This window comes from Lolium rigidum, chromosome 4 (assembly GCF_022539505.1).
Source record: "Lolium rigidum isolate FL_2022 chromosome 4, APGP_CSIRO_Lrig_0.1, whole genome shotgun sequence".
NCBI classification, from domain to species: Eukaryota; Viridiplantae; Streptophyta; class Magnoliopsida; order Poales; family Poaceae; genus Lolium; species Lolium rigidum.
This window is the reverse complement of record NC_061511.1, coordinates 274,046,893-274,066,156: the sequence shown is the minus strand read 5'-3', so window position 1 is coordinate 274,066,156 and position 19,264 is coordinate 274,046,893. Positions and strand designations below refer to the sequence as shown.

The following is a 19,264-nucleotide window of genomic DNA, read 5'->3' as shown; positions in this document are numbered from 1 at the left end:
GGTACGAGATCCGGGTCTTCACTTTTTGTGTTGTCATAGTTCAGGATGCATAATATGTGCAACTTTTCTCGCCTTCGAAGAATCTGCCAAGCACTCCTCGTTTGATGAGCTTTCCGCCAAAGTCAAGGTGCTTGAGGCGGAGAACGAGTCCCTCAAAACCTTCATTCATGAATCCTCTAAAAAGGAATCTGAGGCGAGGAAAAACTCTCCGAGAAGCATGCCAGCGACCTGGCGGAACTGAATGACAAACTGGAGAAAAGCCAGGGCCGCGTGATTTCCATAATATCCAAGAACAGAGTTCTGGAGGAGGAGGCGGAGGCTATTGACAAACTTATCTTCCGTAAGCATTTTTCCGTATCGTTGCTCCGACTAACTTGTATGATTCCTCTCTAACGGAACTGAGTCTCTTTCTTCCACAGCAAGCCTTGGCTTTGAATGGTCAAAAGAGTCAAACCTTACGAGGACGGAGGCATACGATGAAGCGCGGATATCAATTGACGCGTTATTTGAAGCCTGTCGCGGAATCGCCACGGCTCTGTCTCTGAAGAAGGCCAAAACCACAGTCATCGATACGATGACCAAACTTATGAAGCTGGTGCCGGATTTCATCAAGGACTGGCAGGAGTCTTCAGCACGCGGAGTCGCCTCCCTGGTCCTGGCCACCCGCAAGGCTCACTTCCCCTCGCTCAACCTCGGCGATCGTTGCACGCGGAGCCCCCAAGGGTTCCGACATGGGCGCCCTCCTCGCGGAAACCGAAGGATATGAACAGCTGTTTGTCAGGCGAGTGGATCACTCGTTCTGGTATAACAAACATGATCTGCCCGAAGGCTTTTCCGATGCTGAGGAAGAAGCAGGTGAGCCGGAGTATTACGGGGAAGGATCCGGATCAAGCGGCGAGCATTCCGGAGAAAACTCTGGTGACGACTCCAAAGCCGGATCTGGTGACAGCGACGACGGCTCCTCCTACCAGCAATCAGAAGAAGAGGACTCCGAGTAGAGTTCCCGCTTTAAACAATGAAACAAGTTGCATCATTTTGGCCCCGGAGTGGGTTTGTAATAAGACTTAAATTCTTAAGTAGCTAGGAACGAAACGATTATGCATGGGGCGGAAACACTTATCCCGCTATCCGTTTAATGTTATGTGCATGTTTCGTTTTATGTCGGAAAGCAAGTGCTGACTTCATTGTTTTCCGGCTTGCCCGCTTGACCTTCCGCGAGCCGGAAGACCTTAGCCGGAAACGCCGCCGCCGGCGACGAAGCCCAATGGCAATCCGTCAATAACCGCGGAAACAAGCCCCCGTGCGTAGGTGCCGGAAATCGCTACTAGGAATCCACGAGTTCGCAACGGACAACAACTTAATCGTAAAACTTAAGCTTACGTCCCGAAGGACGATTTTTGAAAATCACAACTTTTGTACACGCCTAGGCGGAAGAATCCAGCTCTGCGGTTTTAGTCGGAAAACATACACGATCTAAAAATGAACAAGTAAAGGAGGTAAAAGACTCAAAGAGTGAACCATAAGCTTTATTTCATTGATCATGTATAACTATTACAGTGTTTGTAACTCAGAAAGAATATGCTAAGTGTAGAAAGGACGTAGCTGTGCGATATTCCAAGGGCGATCTGTTTCATCGTAGATGTCATCCGGATCCTCACGCTTGCGTTTCCGGCGCCGCTAGCAGTGTCTATCCCTCAGCTCGCGGAAATCAACAAGGTAGTATGACCCGTTATGAAGCACTTTGCTAACGACGAAGGGTCCTTCCCATGGAGATTGCAACTTATGGTCTTTCACCCGTCGAAGGCGGAGGACCAGGTCTCCTGCCATGAAGGAGCGATTCCGGACTCGACGACCGTGATAGCGTCGGAGCTTCTGCTGGTAGATGGCGGAGCGCTGATCAGCTAGATTCCGAGCTTCCTCGATCAGGTCCACAGATAGCTGTCTGGCCTCGTCAGCTGTTTCTTCATTATAGGCGGAAACTCGCGGTGAATCGTGGATGATGTCGGAGGGAATCACGGCTTCAGATCCGTATACCAGGAAGAAAGGGGTAAACCCCGTTGACCTGTTAGGGGTAGTTCGCAAACTCCACAAGACAGCGTCTAGTTCGTCGGCCCAAGCTCCAGCTGCTCGTCGCAGCGGTTCTTCAAGGCGTGGCTTGATTCCTGATAATATTAGACCGTTAGCTCTTTCAACTTGACCATTGGATTGTGGGTGAGCCACAGTATGCAAGGTCCAATCGAATCCCCATTGTCTCACAATAATCCTTTAATTCTCCCTGAGCGAAGTTTGTGCCATTATCTGTGATTATGCTGTGTGGGATGCCGAATCTCATCACGAGGCTGCAGTACAAATTTTAGTGCCGTAGCACCGTCGGCTTTTCTCACTGGCTTTGCCTCGATCCACTTGCTGAACTTGTCAACAGCGACCAATAGGTATTCAAAACCGCCAGGAGATGATCTTTTTAACTTACCAACCATATCGAGCCCCCACACCGCAAATGGCCAGGTGATAGGTATGGTCTTCAGCTCTTGGGCTGGAGCGTTTGGTTGAGTAGCATAGTACTGACAACCTCGGCAGGTCTTGACTATCTTGTCAGCATCTTCTTTAGCCGTGAGCCAATAAAAGCCTAGCCGAAAAGCTTTTGCAACGAGTGACCTGGGAGCGGCATGGTGCCCGCAGTCCCCTGCGTGGATCTCTCTGAGGATTTCAATGCCATCTTGATTGGAGACGCATTTGAGAAATACCCCCGTTGCGCTTCGTTTGTAGAGCTGTCCATCAACAATTGTGTAGGATCGTGCTCGTCTGATGATCTGGCGCGCGAGGACCTCGTCCTCCGGCAACTTCTGATCGATGAGGTAGTCCAGGAAAGGCCGTGTCCAAGCCGGAATGGTAGCCAATACCTCTCTAGCCGGAGACACCGCCACTTCTGGGTTTTCCGGGTTAGCGCCCTTCACCGAGGGTATCCGGAGATGCTCTAGGAAAATTCCAGGCGGAATTGGCTTTCTGCCGGATCCGAGCTTGGATAGCATGTCTGCCGCTGTGTTATCGTCTCTCCTGACGTACTTGACTTCGTATCCGAGGAAGCACTTGGCGAGCTCATCAACTTCGTCTCTGTAGGCTGCCATGACGGAATTTCTGGCGTTCCAGGTTCCGGCTACTTGTTGTGCCACCAAGTCGGAATCTCCACAGCATATGATGTGCTTGATCCCAATTTCCTTAGCGATGCGCAGACCGTGTAGTAGAGCCTCATATTCCGCCATGTTATTTGTAGCTTCGAAGTGGATCTCGCGTAACATACCGCAGCTCTTCTCCGGTAGGGGACTTCGTGGTGACTCCGGCTCCCGAGCCTTGATGCTGCTTGGATCCATCGAAGTGCATAACCCATGTCTCTCGGTTCCGGCTCCGTACTTGCATCCGGAGCTTCGTCCAATCTCGCAACGAAATCTGCCAAGACTTGGGATTTTACCGCAGTCCTTGGCTTGTAAGCGATGTCGAAGGCGGATAATTCAATGCCCCATTTAGCCGTCCGTCCCGTTGCGTCGCCGTTGTTGAGAATTGTTGACAGCGGAGCCTTGCTCACAACCGTTATCGGGTGCTCTTGGAAGTAGTGTCTCAGCTTCCGGCTGCCTAGGAAAACTCCATAAGCTAGCTTCGAAAGTGAGGGTATCTTTGCTTTGACTCCGTCAAGCACCTCGCTTATGTAGTAGACAGGTCTTTGGACGTCGTATTCATGACCTTCTTCCTTTCGCTCCACCACGATGACGAGGCCGATGACTTTGTTGGTAGCTGCCGCATAAAGGAGCATTGGCTCGACTCGCTGGGGCTGCCAAGATAGGTGGGGAGGTAAGTATTTCCTTCAACCCTCGAAGAGCTGCGTCGCCGCGTCGTCCCGCACAAATTTGTCTCGTTTTCTTCAACAACTTGTACAGAGGTAGCGCCTTCTCGCCAAGACGGCTAACAAACCTACCGATTGCTGCGACACAACCAGCTAGTCGTTGCACATCTTTGAGACAAGTTGGCCGTTTGATACACAGGATTGCCTTGATCTTTTCCGGTTAACCTCAATGCCTCCGTGAGAGACTATGAAGCCAAGGAGTTTTCCGGCTGGCACGCCAAAGACGCACTTCAGCGGATTCAACATCATCTTGTACCGACGGAGATTCTCAAAGGTTTCGTGAGGTCGCCGATCAAGTCGGATCCTTTCCGGGTCATGACCGCGATGTCGTCGACGTAGGCGTGCACGTTCCGGCCAATTTGGTCCTTCGTGCACCGCTGCATCGTACGTTGGTAGGTGGCACCTGCGTTTTTCAAACCAAAAGGCATAGTAACATAGCAAGTAAGTACCAAACGGGGTAATGAATGAAGTCGCCTTTTGGTCGGATTCCTTCATCCGGATCCGATGGTACCCGGAATACGCATCAAGAAAACACGTAAGTTCCGCCCCGCCGTCGAATCAATGACTTGGTCAATGCGCGGCAAGGGGAACGGATCCTTCGGGCAATGCTTGTTCAAGCCGCAGTAATCGATGCACATTCTTAGTATTTCAGTTGTTCTTTTTGGGTACAAGGACGGGATTCGCGACCCAATCGGTGTGGATAACTTCTATTACAAAACCTGCTTCTAGTAACTTTGCTAGTTCCATTCCTATGGCGCGGCGCTTCTTATCTCCAAAGCGTCGCATAGCTTGCTTCACCGGTTTAGCCCCCGGATTTATGTTGAGGTAGTGCTCGGCGAGTTCCCTAGGTACTCCGGACATGTCGAAGGTTGCCATGCGAAGATATCCATGTTAGCGCGGAGGAACTCGACGAGCGCGTCTTCCTATTTGGGGTCCATGTTGGCTCCGATCGAGACTTGCTTGCTAGGGTCATCTTCCTTGAAGTTGACTTTCTTGGTCTCTATCGCGGCCCCGAAGGAGTTTTTCTGTTCGGAGATCTCGCTTCTTGGTGGTTTGCATCTCGGCCGGATCCACCGCGGCCCCGTAGCCTTTCAGCCTCTTCTCCGGATATGACAGACTCGCGAAGGCGGCTTCGCCCAACTCGCACTCGTGAGCCTTTTTGTAGTCTCCGGTTATGGTGATCATACCATTAGGACCCGGCATCTTGAGCTTGTTGTAGATATAGCACGCTCTTGCGTGGAACTTGTGGTAGGTGGGCCTGCCGAAGATGACATGGTAGGAGCTCTTGAAGGGCACAACTTCGAACGTGATCTTCTCTTCGCGGAAATTGTGAACATCGCCGAAAGCCACGGGAAGTGTGATGCTGCCAAGGGAGTTCGCCTTCTTACCCGGAACCACGCCGTGAAACTCAGTGTTGCTGTGTTTGAGCTGTTCCTTGGTGAGGTTCATCCGCTCCGCAGTCTCCAGGTACATGATGTTCAAGCCGGCTCCGCCATCCATGAGGCACTTGGAGAAGTCATACCCGTCTATGCGGGGACTCACAACCAAGGCGTAGTATTCTTTTGGCACAATGGCGGGATGATCCTCCCCGTCAAATGTGCACGGAACTTCCGACCACCCGACATATCGCGGCACAGCCGGAACTCGTGGCGTTCAGGATCCGGGTAGCTGATTTTGTAGCGCGGATCGTGGGGGTTCCGAGGAAGGTGTGGTAAGCCCCCACGCTCTTTTTCTCGAAGGGGTTGGATTTACTCGCGGATCCGGCTTTGGGATCCGGCGAGTTATCATCCTCGTCCATCGCCTCGGAACTCGTCCTCCTCCTTGTCCTTGTTCTTGCCCTTGCCTCCTTTGCCGCGTGGGCGGTGCTTCCGGCTCGCTTGTATCCTGCCTCCGGGTCGTTCTTTAGGTCGTTGACCCACTTGCGCTGCGGTTGGTGTGAGTGGACTTCCCCGTAGCCGGATCCAAGTGGGCCAGTGCAGGGCATGTCTCCGTATTCCTCGTAGGTTTGCGGGGCGCGGGATCCGCCGGCCAGTGACCTCGTGCCATGCCGCCGACCCCCGCCGGCTCCGCCTCCGCGGCCGCGTCCTCTTCCACCTCCCGAACCTCCGCGTTGGAACGCCATGGCGACCATGTCGGATCCGCCACTCTTCCGGTCATCAGTGGTTTTTGCGTTTGTGGCCGCTGTTGTTACCGTTATCACGGTTCTTCTTTTGTTGGTGCAGGGGGATTGCCGTAGCTGCGATATCACCGCCCGCGTCGTCATCGGCGGCAGTGTGATCACCGGCAATGGAGATCATCTCGTCCAAAGTCAGCTTTGTTGGCGTTAGCCAAACATGTAAGCTTATGCCTCAGCAATCCTCCTCTCTCGCAATCCACCAATGAAGGCGTACATGGCAGTGGTGTGGTCGACGTTTTCGCACTCGTTCCTCGCATGCCAACCATCGTGTGAGGAAGTTTCTTGAGGATTCTCCCTTCTTCTCGGATACAAGCTTGTAAGTCGCTTGCCGTGGCAGGTCTTTTGTAGGTGCCTCTGAAGTGTTTCTCAAAAGCGGTCTTCAGGTCGAACCAGCAAAAGATGGAGTTTTTCTCGAGGTCGCTGAGCCATATCCGGGCTGGTCCTACAAGGTACAACTGGAGCATGCGGCAAGCGATATTAGGGGTTCCTCCGGCAAAGGTTACTGCATTGTAGTAATCCTCAATCCAGGTATCCGGCCTTTCGGTGCCATCATAATGCTTCAGATTTCCGGGTAGCTTGAGGGAGCTCCTTGGCTTTGGTTCCTCTCGAATCATTCCGCCAAAGCACTTTGGTCCGATGTAGTCGGTTCCGTATTCGTTGAGGCGTTCCCGCGCGTCGCGCGAGCCGTGACGGGGGACCGTGAGCGAGAGCGAGATCTCCGGCCACCGCCTCCGCCTCCACCTCCGCCGCCACCGCTAGGTGGTGGTGAGGGAGACCTGCGAGGGGGCCGATCCGACCTCCTCGCTTCCGCCCGCAGATTCTCCCCGGCCCTCCCGGTGCCGGCTCCGGCTCCCGTGGCTGCCTTCGCCGTGACGCCGGCTGCCCCGGTCGCTCCGGCTCCGGCGGGGCTCCGGTCGCGCTCCTCATTCCGGCTCCTCCTAGGCTCGGGCTCACGATCATTGTTCCGATTCCGGCGAGGTTCCGGCGTGCGCTCCCCGTTCCGGCTTCCGGAGGGCATCACGATGTCGCGGATAACAATTCCACCATGCCCTTGAGGCCCGGTGTTTCCGGCTGGACTACGGCGACGAGGGGGACGCGGGTAACCATTAGGCGGAGGAGAGGCGTTGCGGTACTTGTCTCGTCCAGTAGTACATTGCATCCTTTCCCTTTCTCGGATCTGACGGTGGCGTCTTTGATGGTACGGGGATCGGATTTGGGTGTTCCCTGGCTTTCCTTCTGCGTTCCGAGGATCCGGTTCGCGACTCGTCATCTCGATGGCGATTGTTGTGGGCGTCCTTCTGCGCAGTGGAGACGCAATGCTCCGGGTTAGATTCCAACTTGCGCGAAGTATCTGCCTTGCTCTGCTGTTTAACCGCTGAAGCGACGAGCGTGCGCAAGTAGTTGATGTCAATCTCCTCGTCACTTTTCTTCAGAATTTCTGCAGCTTTCGCCATATTGTCCTTTGGGGTGGCGAGCGGCTGCTGTTCGGCAGGGGTTGCGAAGTTGATCCTGCGGGGAGGGATTGCTTCTCTGACGATTCTATCAGCCTCCGCCTGTGCGTAGGTCATTTTCACCTCCCACTCCTTTCTCATACTCTTGACTTGCTCGAGCGTTGCGGTGACTTCGCGATCCTCGTCTTTCAAAGCGATCCATGATCGCGTGCAGCTTCTTCCCTCTCATCCAATATAGCAGCTGCGGTGTTGGCAAACTTTTTGGCTGTGGCCAGCATCTCCTTTCTAGTGGCCTCTAAAGCCTCCGGATCTGCGGCGTCGCCAGGGGTTATTGGCTTGTTGAGGACGTCTGACTTTGCGACCAAATCCATGCGTGCTTGTGCGACTATCTCTTCAGGCGACAGGAGGCTCTCCGAGGAAGAATCCCTACGGGGCCGCTCCCGTGACATCGGAGATCCGTGGTGGGATGGCTGGGGGTCGGATTGAGTGTCTGCCGCTTCTGATCCGTCTTCTCCGAGCGCCGCTACAGTTGCAAGTACCTGCTTTGGCTGGACGGAATCGACTTCGGGCTGTTCACCGTATCCGAGTTCCTTCACCTTGCGATCAAACTCGCAGGTGTCCATGGACCGGGTGTCTCCGGAGATTGGGCTTAGATTTCCCAAGATCGACTCTTCAACCGGAGTTTCGCTTTCTCCGACAGCCTCTTGCCGATCCGGAGCAGCGTTGTTTTCCGGGGCCTCGACCTGCTCGGGACCAGCTCCGGCTCCATGAGGGGCGGTTCCGGCGGTATGGGCCAAGAAGTGTACGAAGTGACACCTTTGCTTCTCTAACACCCGGGAGACCCGGGCGGATCTGCATTGGTCTTCCACCGTTACTTCCTGCTCAGGGGCGGATTGGGTGGGTTTTGATTTTTTCAGATCTAAGGCGGAATCTTCGCTAGGAAGTTCCTGCGTCTCAGATCGGATCTTCGCGACTGCGTCCCGCTCAGCGGCGGTCGCGTCAGCGCTACTTACCAGCGGGTTTCCGTCGGAATCGACGGTTTCCCCGATGAAGATGTGTATGCCGCCAACTGGGACGATGGAGAGCTTGACGGGGTCGGTTTTAGCCGGAATCCAACACTCATCCGGAGGGACGATCGGCAGATTTCCGGCGTAAAGGACACGCCCCATAGCCGATGGTGTCGTCGTAGCTTCCCATGGCGGAACCCTCCCGGTTCCGGCCTCCGTACGCCGCAGCCCCACGGTGGGCGCCAACCGTCGTTGCCTAATCGACGGTACCTCGGAGGAGGGATCCTCACGAGGGGAGAAGAAGTAGGGGCCATAGGGCGGAGTGCACACGGGACGGTGGTACGCGAGTTACCCAGCTTCGGAACACCCGCACGATGACAGGGCCTACCGCTGCTTGTCCGGAATTATCCGGGCGCTTTCGCGTTGTTACAATGAGTTGTGGTTGTGCCTCTAGGGCTCCCGGGATCCGGCTTATAAAGGCGCACGGATCTAGGGTTTACACGGAGAGTCCTAGCCGGATTACGTATAGCCTAACTACGGTACAATATCTTGCCGTGCACGTCACGGATCCGCCTTCCATATACGTCGTACCGGATCCGGGTTCCTCATGGGCCTCCATGGATCCGGGTTACTCCTAATGTCGGTACGGATCCGGCTTACTGATCCTGGGCTGGACTTCTTCCTTCATGATCAACAAGAATCGGGCCGCCCGATGGGCCACATGCCTCATCACCATCTGTGGGCCACCCGGGCTTGCCGGATCTAGGCACTGTCGATGGTACACCCATGAAGTATACCCACAACAAGCGGTTTCCTTAGCACCGTCGGTGTCGGCAGTGGTCTCCTGTAGTAGCACCGTCAGCCGGATGTAGCTGTGGTCGCGGCCGGATGTAGCAGTGGTGGCGCCCAGATGTAACAGTGCCGCCGCCGGTCTCCTGTAGCATGGCCAGCGAAGGGATTTAGCAGCACATGATGTAGGATGCAGCAGAGGCGACAATCGGATGTAGAAGCGCCAACAGGCTCCTATAGTAGTGGTGGTTGGATGTAGCAGCACCGTGACCTCTCTTGTAGCATCGATGGCTGTCGGATGTAGCAGCAGCGGAGGCTGGATGTAGCAATGACGACATCCTCTTGTAGTAGCGGCGATGTACTATTGTAGCATCAACACCATCGACAGAGGCCCCAGCAGCCCGGGCGTCGGCCCCTTACAGCAATCCCGCCCCTTCCTTGAAGCACCCATGGTGGAGCTTGCAGCTGGCGTGGATTTGTTAGCATCACTTGGTGATTGCCAAAGAAGGTGGCAGTCGGTGCCAACCGACAACCTCCCATGGCTCTGGCATCCCGTTATGGCGACTGGAGTGAATCTTGGAGGGGTGGGCGCGGAGGAGTCATGAGCCATGGGAGCCACGGCGGGGGTTGTTGGAGATATGCCCGAGAGGCTATAATAAAGTGGTTATTTTTATATCTCTGTGTTTATGATACTTTTTTATATCACATGCTATAATTGTATTAACCGAAAACATTGATGTGTTTTGCAAACAAACCAGAGTCCCTAGTAAGTCTCTAGTTTAACTAGCTTGTTTTATTAACCGGTGATTAAGGTTACCTAATCATGAACATTGGATGTTGTTAATAACATGATCATATCATTAGGAGAACGATATGATGGACATACGTCCATATTGAGCGTAGCAATAAGATCAAGTCCTTAAGTTTTTCTCAAGGTGGAGTGTGTTATATTGTTATCCAAATTCAATAAGAAGGCTAATGATGGAGCGAAGTGAAGCCCGTCGCCAGTATACTTGGGCCGATATAGGGTTGATCAGAATATACGAATCATCAACACCGTCTATTTATACCTCTTGTAAGCCGTTGGCTAGGGTTGGTCATAATATAAGATAACCCACAGCTTTTGAAAACACTCCACGATATAGTAAAAATAATCTGCCTGCCGCCCGTGGTTTTTACCTCTTTTTGTTGGAGAGGGTTTTTTCACGTTAAAATCTTATGTTTCCTGCGTGTATTCTTGTTCCTTCTTCATTACTTGCTTGTCGCGTTTATAACAGAGCCAAAGATCTTTGTTCTTTGTTCTTCTCATTTAGTTGCTCTGATTTATATAAAAGTTAAAATTATGAACAGCAAAAGTGAATTTATATGTTTTTATCATCCAAGATTTTGCACCCTCTGCTCATTTTGTTCCATTATATTACTAGCTTTCGCAAAAAAAAAAACATTTGATATCTTTTGTTATCATTTAGTTGCTATGGTAGATACAAGTCAAATGATGGCATGTGGAAAGAAAACTGAAAAGTAAATTTAGGTGATATTTTGTCTGCTATGTACAGTTCCTACTTGATTAGTCCTACTTGATTAGCCCTACTTGATTGCTAATTATTTCTCTCTTCTTTGTAGGGCGGTAAGAGCATTATTTTGACTGCTTTCTTGTAGATTCAACCTGCTTGGAGGCATAAGGCAATAGAGGATAAAATTGCTAAAGGTGAGAAAAGATTAATCAACAGTACTTCTCTATGTTTACATTGGTTCTGTGTTTGGTTTGCATGATGGATTGTTTCACAAATCGAACAGTTCGATCTTTTCACATCTTCCTCAATTAATCCATAGTAAAATGTTACACGTAATTATTTTTTATATGTTATAGCGACAACACAACTCTACGAGTAACTTACGCTGACTTAAAAACCGAGCAAGTGAGACTATTAGCTCCAGACATAGGAATTGAGATGGTGTGATTGGCATAGGAATCGCTACAACTGCAGCTAGATTTAGGGCTCCTTTGATTCATAGGATTTGTAATGGAATTATGTAGGATTTGGATCCTATGGAAAATTTTCCTATACAAATTGTTTGATTAATAGAAACAAATCCTATAGAAATTAATCCTATAGGATCTTGTAGTGTAAATCCTATATGAAAAAAGCATGATATCATACCTCATGGAATAAATTTCTTTGCTACAATTAAACACACTCCATCTTCCTATAGGATTCATATATGCATCACATCTCAATCCTATACTTTTCTTATTCGTATATTTTTCCTATCCTATAAATCAAAGAAGCCCTTATTGTTGGTGGTATCACAGCTGCTTTTGGAAGAAGGAATTAAGATGGCATCTGCTTAGTGATGGATGAAGTAGGAGGTGTTTCTTTCTGTACTGTCAGTTGTTCTAATCTTAGTTTGGTGTTATTTCTGTTGAATCATGTGCATAAGATGAGTTTACGATGCCATTAATTGCACTCTGTATCTTTGGATAATCAAATTGCAATAGAAATAATGTTGGCTCAAACCGGTGCTGAATACACCAAATAAATTATCACCGGGTCTTACTTAACAACGCTGACAGTTCGCTCTCTAGATTGTACACATGATGATGCCATTCTATCCAATCCAGTGAGCAAAGTCAAAAACATATGCGACGGCTACCTCGGGCTTTTGTTAATCCTGTTCATGGCTGCTCGGGCCCGATGAGGGCGAGCAGGATGCCCTGGTAGTACCCTGAAGTGTCGCCAACTACGTCCGCAGTAACTGTGGTCTTGTACCTCACCTTGTATTCATCCTTCACTTTCTTCATGTCGACCTCGGCGCGTGATACGATCCCTCTTGTCAGGGACGACTCGTCCGTGCCGAGCCCGATGATTGAGGTCCGGATCACCTGAAAATAAAGGCAAACCACGAAGAAAATCAGAACTGAAGCAAGTCAGTCCCAGACTGTTGCTGATGAATCACAGAAATGGCTTGAGTGCTACCTCTGCGAAATGCTTCTCAGGCGATGTCAAGCACCAAACAGCGGTTTTCAGCAGTGCCGAGAGCTTGTCGTTGCGATTCCCTTCAAGGACCTGCGGATCAAATGGCACAAAAAAAAATCAGTCACCGTTAGAAGTGTCATCACACAGACAGTACAATCTTCATGTGACAAATCAAAGTTAGACTGAATATTTTGATTGGGTGCGTTCTCGATGGCGACAGAAATGGGACCTCGTCGATGGCCTTGCCGTGATCTTGCTTGTAGCGCTCGAACGTGGCCTTGAGCTGCGGCTTGCTCCTAGAGCACACGACGCGGACCACGTCCCCGTGCAGCGCCTCCTTCTTGATCATCACCGCGGCGTGCAGCTCGGCCGCCTCCGCCCTCGCCAGCTCGTCGTCGACGTGCTCGCCGGCGTACCGGTACGAGCTCACCAGCCGCACCAAGAACTGCGCACGCACGAAGACAGGCACGCACGCTCATGTGACCGGCAACAGCAAGATCCAAGAAACCCACAGGGACAAAAACGAATGCCAGGATCTACACGACGCGTCGACGCCTTGCCTGCTTGAGGGGATCCTTGTAGAGCGCGCAGGCGGCCACGTCCTCCTCGAGCGACGAGTCGTAGGCGGAGCAGTAGGCCTTCCTGACGGCGACGAGGTGGTCCGGCGTCGACGCGCAGGCCACCTCGATGAGCGGCCAGGCGTGTCGCTCGCCGCCCTTCTTCCTCAGGGCCTTGTAGGCCAGCTTGGCGTCCCGCGCCGCCGGGTCCATCGCCCACAGCGTCATCGCGCCCTGACCAGCCAGCAAAGATTGACAGTTTGTCACTTGATCAAGAAGAAGGTGAGGTCGCTCGCAAGTCACAACGGAGACGAAGATGCATCACAGTTATTACCTTGAAGTGGCTGGAGAGCTCGGCCTGGAGCCTGCTGAGGAGGGTCTCGTCGTAGAGGCCCTCGTAGGCCACGGCGATCTCCCCGCGCTGCGCCGCCGTCCGGTGGCCTAGTATCTCGATCAGCGCCTTCTCGTCCGTCCCCCATCCTGTTCCCCAGAATTTTCAGTTCAGCACAAATTGTTCATCGGAGCTCGTCTTATACTACTACTTAATTAAAAACAACGAGAAGAATTATCCTAATTTCTCTCCCCTCAAACAAGAACAGTGACTTGAACAGCAACCACTACAGTGACTGTACAAAGAACTGACCGGAAGAGCTAACACACTTTTTACACAATTCAGTGAGTAATAAGTTTCTTAGGATACAAATAAACAAGCACAAATCTTCAACAATAATGCACAGAAACTTGAAAAACAATAATACCTTGTACTGCTTTTCTTATGTTCTCCGCATCTTCAGTCGGGGAAGGGACTGGGTCCGGGACCGAGATGGAAGCCATGGAGGCGACAGGTGCTGCTTCTTCTTCCTCCTCGTGTCCTGGAGCCGAGGTGGAGTCGAAGTGGGGGAAGAGGAGATTGAGGGGAGGGATGTTATGGATGCACTCGAGGCAGGAGCACCAGCAACACATGGCACGCTACCACGGAGACAGGGGTTGAAAGCTTAGCCTGCCTGCGATGAGCTTTTGCCTAATTATTTCCTGGTGTGTTTCGCGTGCGTGTTTGATTGTGTTTTCCCGGTTCATTTTCAGCTTCTTAGAGACGAGTGTTGATGGGTTTCGAACTCATAATTGATAGCCTTTGGCGTATTAGGCCAGGGAGTGTTATGTTGTTCTACACCTCACAGCTCATACTGGTGTATCTTGTGGGTTGGAGTGTGCTAATGACTTAATTGACATTAAAGAGGTAATAAACTTGTATATTCTTGAAAAAGTTAACCCACGCACTAATGATTTTCCTTTTCACCCATACAGATAAATCATGTGTTTAAGGACTGCCTGATTTGTTTTCAGACTTGAAGTCAGCAGAAATCAATAAATTCTTACCCATTTGCACTCTTTAACTATTTTCCATACTCTTGTCTATATCCTCTTGGGAATATAAAATTTCCTACAACAGCAGAATGGACACTAGCATAAAAAAAAGGAGAACACACTAAAACAAAAAAAATACGCGCCAGGTAGGGGTCGAACCTACGACTTTCCGCTTAGGAAACGGACGCTCTATCCACTGAGCTACAGGCGCTTGGATGTACGAATTCTTCATTTTTTCGTTGACAATCCAGATTACTGTTTTTAGCCTTAATGGGAAGCACTCTGCCTTTGCATTAATTAAAGATATAAAATGTGCAACAAACAGAACAATCAAGAATTTACAGGAATTATGAAAGAAAGAGCTCAATGATTTCCTTCGTCCTATAATCTGTTCTTCCATAAATTTTTATTTCCAGCTTGAGGGAACTACTAACATGCGGAAAGATAGCATGTGCAACAACAAAGGTGTTCAGTAATAACAATTGTCAGGACAGAGAGAACTTACAGTATAGTATTGCTTTTTTTTTGCGAATAATAGTATAGTGTTTCTTTTAAAAAGGAAAGTATGCACATTTTCATAAAAGCTAAATTTTAGAAACACATGGCATTGCTTAACCTGTAAGTTTTCTTCTACTGCATCTTGTCTAAAAAGGCACCGTCTCCAGTATGCAAACATCTGTAATATGTTTACACTTTAGCCCATCATTCAAAAGAACAAGAAGCGGCATGGCATCCAAGATAAATATATTTAGAAAGCCTTTCAAAAGTGGAGGGATTTGCCTGCACGTTCCATACCACGTTTCACACAGCGTTTCACGTTTTTTTTTTGCTTTCTGTGTGGAACCCATACTGTTTCATGTTCTTCTCTTACTTTGTTAAATTCTTTCTTTCAGCGGAAGCTGGTTGGAAGCCTTAATAGCAGATAAAAAAAATTAGGTCAGCTATCACAAATATATAAATACATAATTAAGCTACATCCAAACAACAGTGCCAAGTTATGTATTCCATTATTTCAAACAGAAACAAGAGAGGGACAGTTGGCAAGGGTTGAGCTGACTATAGAACTGCTTGCTTAAATATTTTAGAGAAAACAAGTGTTCTCGCGGATCACACTGATCTGACTAAATAGTTTTGAATATGAACGTTGCGGAGAATGATTTGGTTGCCAACGCATAACCAGTCCGTTGGCAAGAGATGCATGGACAACTGGCTATGTGGAAAATGCCAAGGTTTAGTTTGTGCAAACAAATCAACAACCATATCTGAAAATACTGTATTGTAGCCAAATAGGCTGTGCTACTATTGAAAAGGCACCCAATATTCAGGGATAACAATTAGTTAATCTTTTTTTCCCGCGGTAACAATTAGTTGATCTGAACCACGTTAGTTGTCTCTAGATGTTAGGATACTTATCTATGATAGTAAACGCTGAAAGATTTGCTTGTCACTAAAGATGACTACGAGGTGAACGAGCAAAACTACATGATATTATTTCCGAAGTAATTGCAAAAATTACTTTGGAGAGCAGAAACCGTTCATCAACTATGTTTATACTACTTCCAATTTCTAACACGGCCATTTCTGCAGTAACTGTGGAACTGATCGTCCCTGGAAGGCCAAAATTGTCTGATCCACTAATCGATCTATTTTTTTCGTCCCTCCGTAGCCAGAAACAGGATGTATACAGTATTGTGAAGTTCTGCTTGATTTGAGACCAAGAAGCCAAGCATAAGAAGCTACATATCCACTTCTGCTGATCAGTGACCTTATAACAGACACTTGAAACAGAAGTTGTGTCCCGGAACAGCCTTCAATTGAATAAGACATAAACCAACCATTCATGATTTGATGCAAATAATGATGATGTTGGTGGCAACGATAAGGATGACAGCGTGGATTGCAAGGTTTACTTATTACTTGTGCAGTGTATTGCTATCAGATTAATAGTATTTATCATCTTTGATTTTTGAGAAAAAAACTCGGTAACTATCTCACCTCTTCGAAGAAGATGCAAATGACTCGCACATTATTACTTTAAGAAACAAAATCAGAATAATTTACCTCTCTGATCATATATTTGACATGAAAATGCCTTTTTATGGAAATTGACACGAGAATTTGAATGCATTGAATTTACAAAGGTAATTTCTTGAAGTGATAACTCAAACTCATATATTTGACATGAAAATTCCTTTTTATGGAAATTGACACGAGAACCATACAATTTTGCAATTTTAGGGGCAAGGATATTGAATGATACAAATAAATAATAATGACCATTTAATTGGTACTCTTTCTAACAGATGGCTCGACTTGTTTCATTATTTGGATAACTTGATCTGATCATGTGATGTGTTTATTCCACATCCATGGACCATGGTGACATGGGGCCTTCATGTGCAGCTGGTCTCCTAAAGGTTTCTCAATAATGGGGTTTCCTCTTGTTATTTATCTGCTGGAAATATTAGGTGAAGAACTAGCTGGTTCTACTAGCTAGCTGGTTTCTGTTGTAAAAAATAGAATTAACAGTAACTCTTCATTGTAGTTGTACATATGTCCTCCCAAGTTGCATGTTATCACGAAAATGTAACTCTGACGTGATCGGTACAATGATAAGGGCAGGGCAACTGACAATCATAGTGGTGGTCGTCTTAAATCAGCGCGTGTTCCACGATGCCAAGAGTACGCATCAGCTCATCACGTCGTGGGTTGTCACCTCATTTATCAGATGGGGAGGATTGTTGCATACGCGGATGTGTACCCATGTGTAAACCATTGACGAGAGCCATTCTTTGATTAGCTGGGCAAATCATATCAAAACATATATACTGAATTAATTTGAAATACCAGCGCTGCACATAATTGCCTTCCCAGAGACACAGTATAAAGATGGTCCACCAGGAGGAGCCAAAGCACACAGCGATCCATCACCATCCTCTGCACCCATCGTCTTCTTCTCCGCAAATCTTGGGTTAGTCAGAGACTCCGGGCGACAATGGCTGACGAAGTTCAGACGCTCACCAGGGCCTTCTCAGGTTTGAATCGACAGAGCATTGACTCCTACATCAATTCTTCATCCATGAGGTTCCGTTTTGTGACCATTTGTTGTGAGTCGACATTGATTTTGCTGTGATTCCGAATAATATGAAGGTCTGGGAGGCCTGGGTGTGGACGAGCAGACGATGGTGACGGCGCTGGCGAAGTGGCGGAAGCAGCCGGAGAAGCGGTCCGGGTTCCGGAAGAGCTTCCCGGGTCTGTTCAAGGATCACGGCGTGATCGAGAAGGTGGAGGACGACTACATCCTGCACCTCACCGCGGAGTTCTCCCGGTTCAAGAACCTGATGGTGCTGTGGGCGATGCACCCGTGGGAGCGCGACGCCCGCCTGGCGCACCACGTCCTCCACCAGGCGCACCCGGCCGCCATCGTCGTGGAGATCGCCTGCACCAGGTCCGCCGAGGAGCTCCTCGGCGCGCGCAAGGCGTACATGGCGCTCTTCCACCACTCCCTCGAGGAGGACGTCGCGTACAGCGCCAAGGACAAGCCCTACTGCAGCGTAAGCTCCCCTTTCTTTGGATGCTGCTGATTAATGGCGATTCTTCTTGGAAGCCGATGAGCGCGTCTGACTGATGATCTGTGAAATGTTGCAGCTGCTGGTGGGGCTGGTGAGCGCGTACCGGTACGAGGGGCCCAAGGTGAGCAGCGACACGGCGAAGGCGGAGGCCAAGGCGCTGGGCGCGGCGGTGAAGAGCGCCGGCGCCGCCGGCACCAAGCTGGTGGAGAACGACGAGGTGGTCAGGATCCTCAGCACCAGGAGCAAGCCCCACCTGGTGGAGACCTTCAAGCACTACAAGGAGCTGCACGGCAAGCACATCCTGGAGGACCTCGCGAGCGAGGAGACCCTGGGGGAGACCGTGCAGTGCCTGGCAACGCCGGAGGTGTACTTCAGCCAGGTGATGGAGGCGGCGCTGAGGGACGGCGCGGACAGCCACGGCAAGGAGGCCCTGTCGCGGGTGGCGGTGACACGGTCGGACGTGGACATGGACGGCATCAGGGCCGCATACCAGGAGCAGTTCGGGACCAAGCTCGAGGACGCTGTCGCCGGCAAGGCCCACGGACAATTCAAGGACGCCCTCATCTCCCTCATCGCCGGCAAGTAAATTGCTTGATTGATTACGGACGGATCTTCTTCTTCTTTTTGTTCTTGCGGTGGCACCGGCGAGCCAGTTGTGGCACCCCGGCCGTGCGTGTGTTGATTTCTTTCGATATCTCATTTCTGTATGTGTTTTGTATGTTGATTGTTGAATTGTTGTCGATCGATCGAGCCTGTAACATATGCAGCTGAGGTTGGGACGTCATGGATGAATAAAATTGTAATCAATCAAGCATAAATCTTTCGAATAAAAAGGAAGTTGGTCCTAGGATCCCTTTCACACTATGACGATGATTTACTTGACACTTGTTTTCTTTGATCTGGCCGCAGTGTTAATTTTTGGAAGGTTTTGCAGGTGAATTTAATGAAAGATATGCCTGGAAATTGCCAGATTAGATGGATTCGGTCGCACACAACCATATTTTTTCTAGTCGTTTAGTTTCAGGGGGAGCGTGCGAAACTTCGCAGCCTGTTGTCATCGTGGGACATGTCTTTAATCCTATGGTGAAGTTAGTGGCGGAAAATAACATGAAAGCCGAGATCTTATAACTAGTGATGGTGCTTGAAGACCTGGTGGCGATGAGGTTTTGTCTTGGTGATCCGTGAATTGGATCAGCGACATCAGCAAGTGGTAGCGACACACATGAGATATTCAGAGTCTAAACTTGCGCGATTTTTTTTAAAATAATACACTTTTTAATATTAATTCCAGAAATAATATTCATTTGTAGGAAATTTCAGAAATAATACACCGTCGGGCTGGTGGAACCCGAATTTGTAAAATCGGGTTTGGGAAACCCGAATTCCCAAAGTCGGGTTGGGCAACACCGATTTCTTCAATAGCTGTGGTGCGCCAGAACAACAAACAAAAACTCGGGGTTTAAGAACCCGATTT

The 19,264-nt window shown here is 49.6% G+C and overlaps 2 protein-coding genes and 1 non-coding gene across 3 annotated transcripts; 1 reads left to right on the top strand and 2 right to left on the bottom strand.

Annotated features, from left to right (window-relative positions):
* Positions 1-11,795: 11,795 nt before the first annotated feature.
* Positions 11,796-13,864, bottom strand: LOC124650631 (annexin D3-like). Its single transcript, XM_047190146.1, has 6 exons — positions 13,612-13,864; positions 13,188-13,333; positions 12,857-13,087; positions 12,526-12,741; positions 12,297-12,386; positions 11,796-12,202 (listed from the first exon to the last, which is right to left on the bottom strand). Exons 1-6 carry the CDS (start codon positions 13,814-13,816, stop codon positions 11,996-11,998), a joined length of 1,095 nt encoding a protein of 364 aa, XP_047046102.1. The 5' UTR covers positions 13,817-13,864; the 3' UTR covers positions 11,796-11,995.
* A 492-nt stretch (positions 13,865-14,356) lies between these two features.
* TRNAR-CCU lies at positions 14,357-14,429 on the bottom strand. The gene has a single exon. It is a non-coding gene; the product is annotated as a tRNA-Arg (tRNA).
* Positions 14,430-17,124: 2,695 nt separating this feature from the next.
* On the top strand, positions 17,125-18,654 carry LOC124650630 (annexin D4-like). Its single transcript, XM_047190145.1, has 3 exons — positions 17,125-17,253; positions 17,369-17,772; positions 17,867-18,654. Exons 1-3 carry the CDS (start codon positions 17,214-17,216, stop codon positions 18,374-18,376), a joined length of 954 nt encoding a protein of 317 aa, XP_047046101.1. The 5' UTR covers positions 17,125-17,213; the 3' UTR covers positions 18,377-18,654.
* Positions 18,655-19,264: the final 610 nt, after the last annotated feature.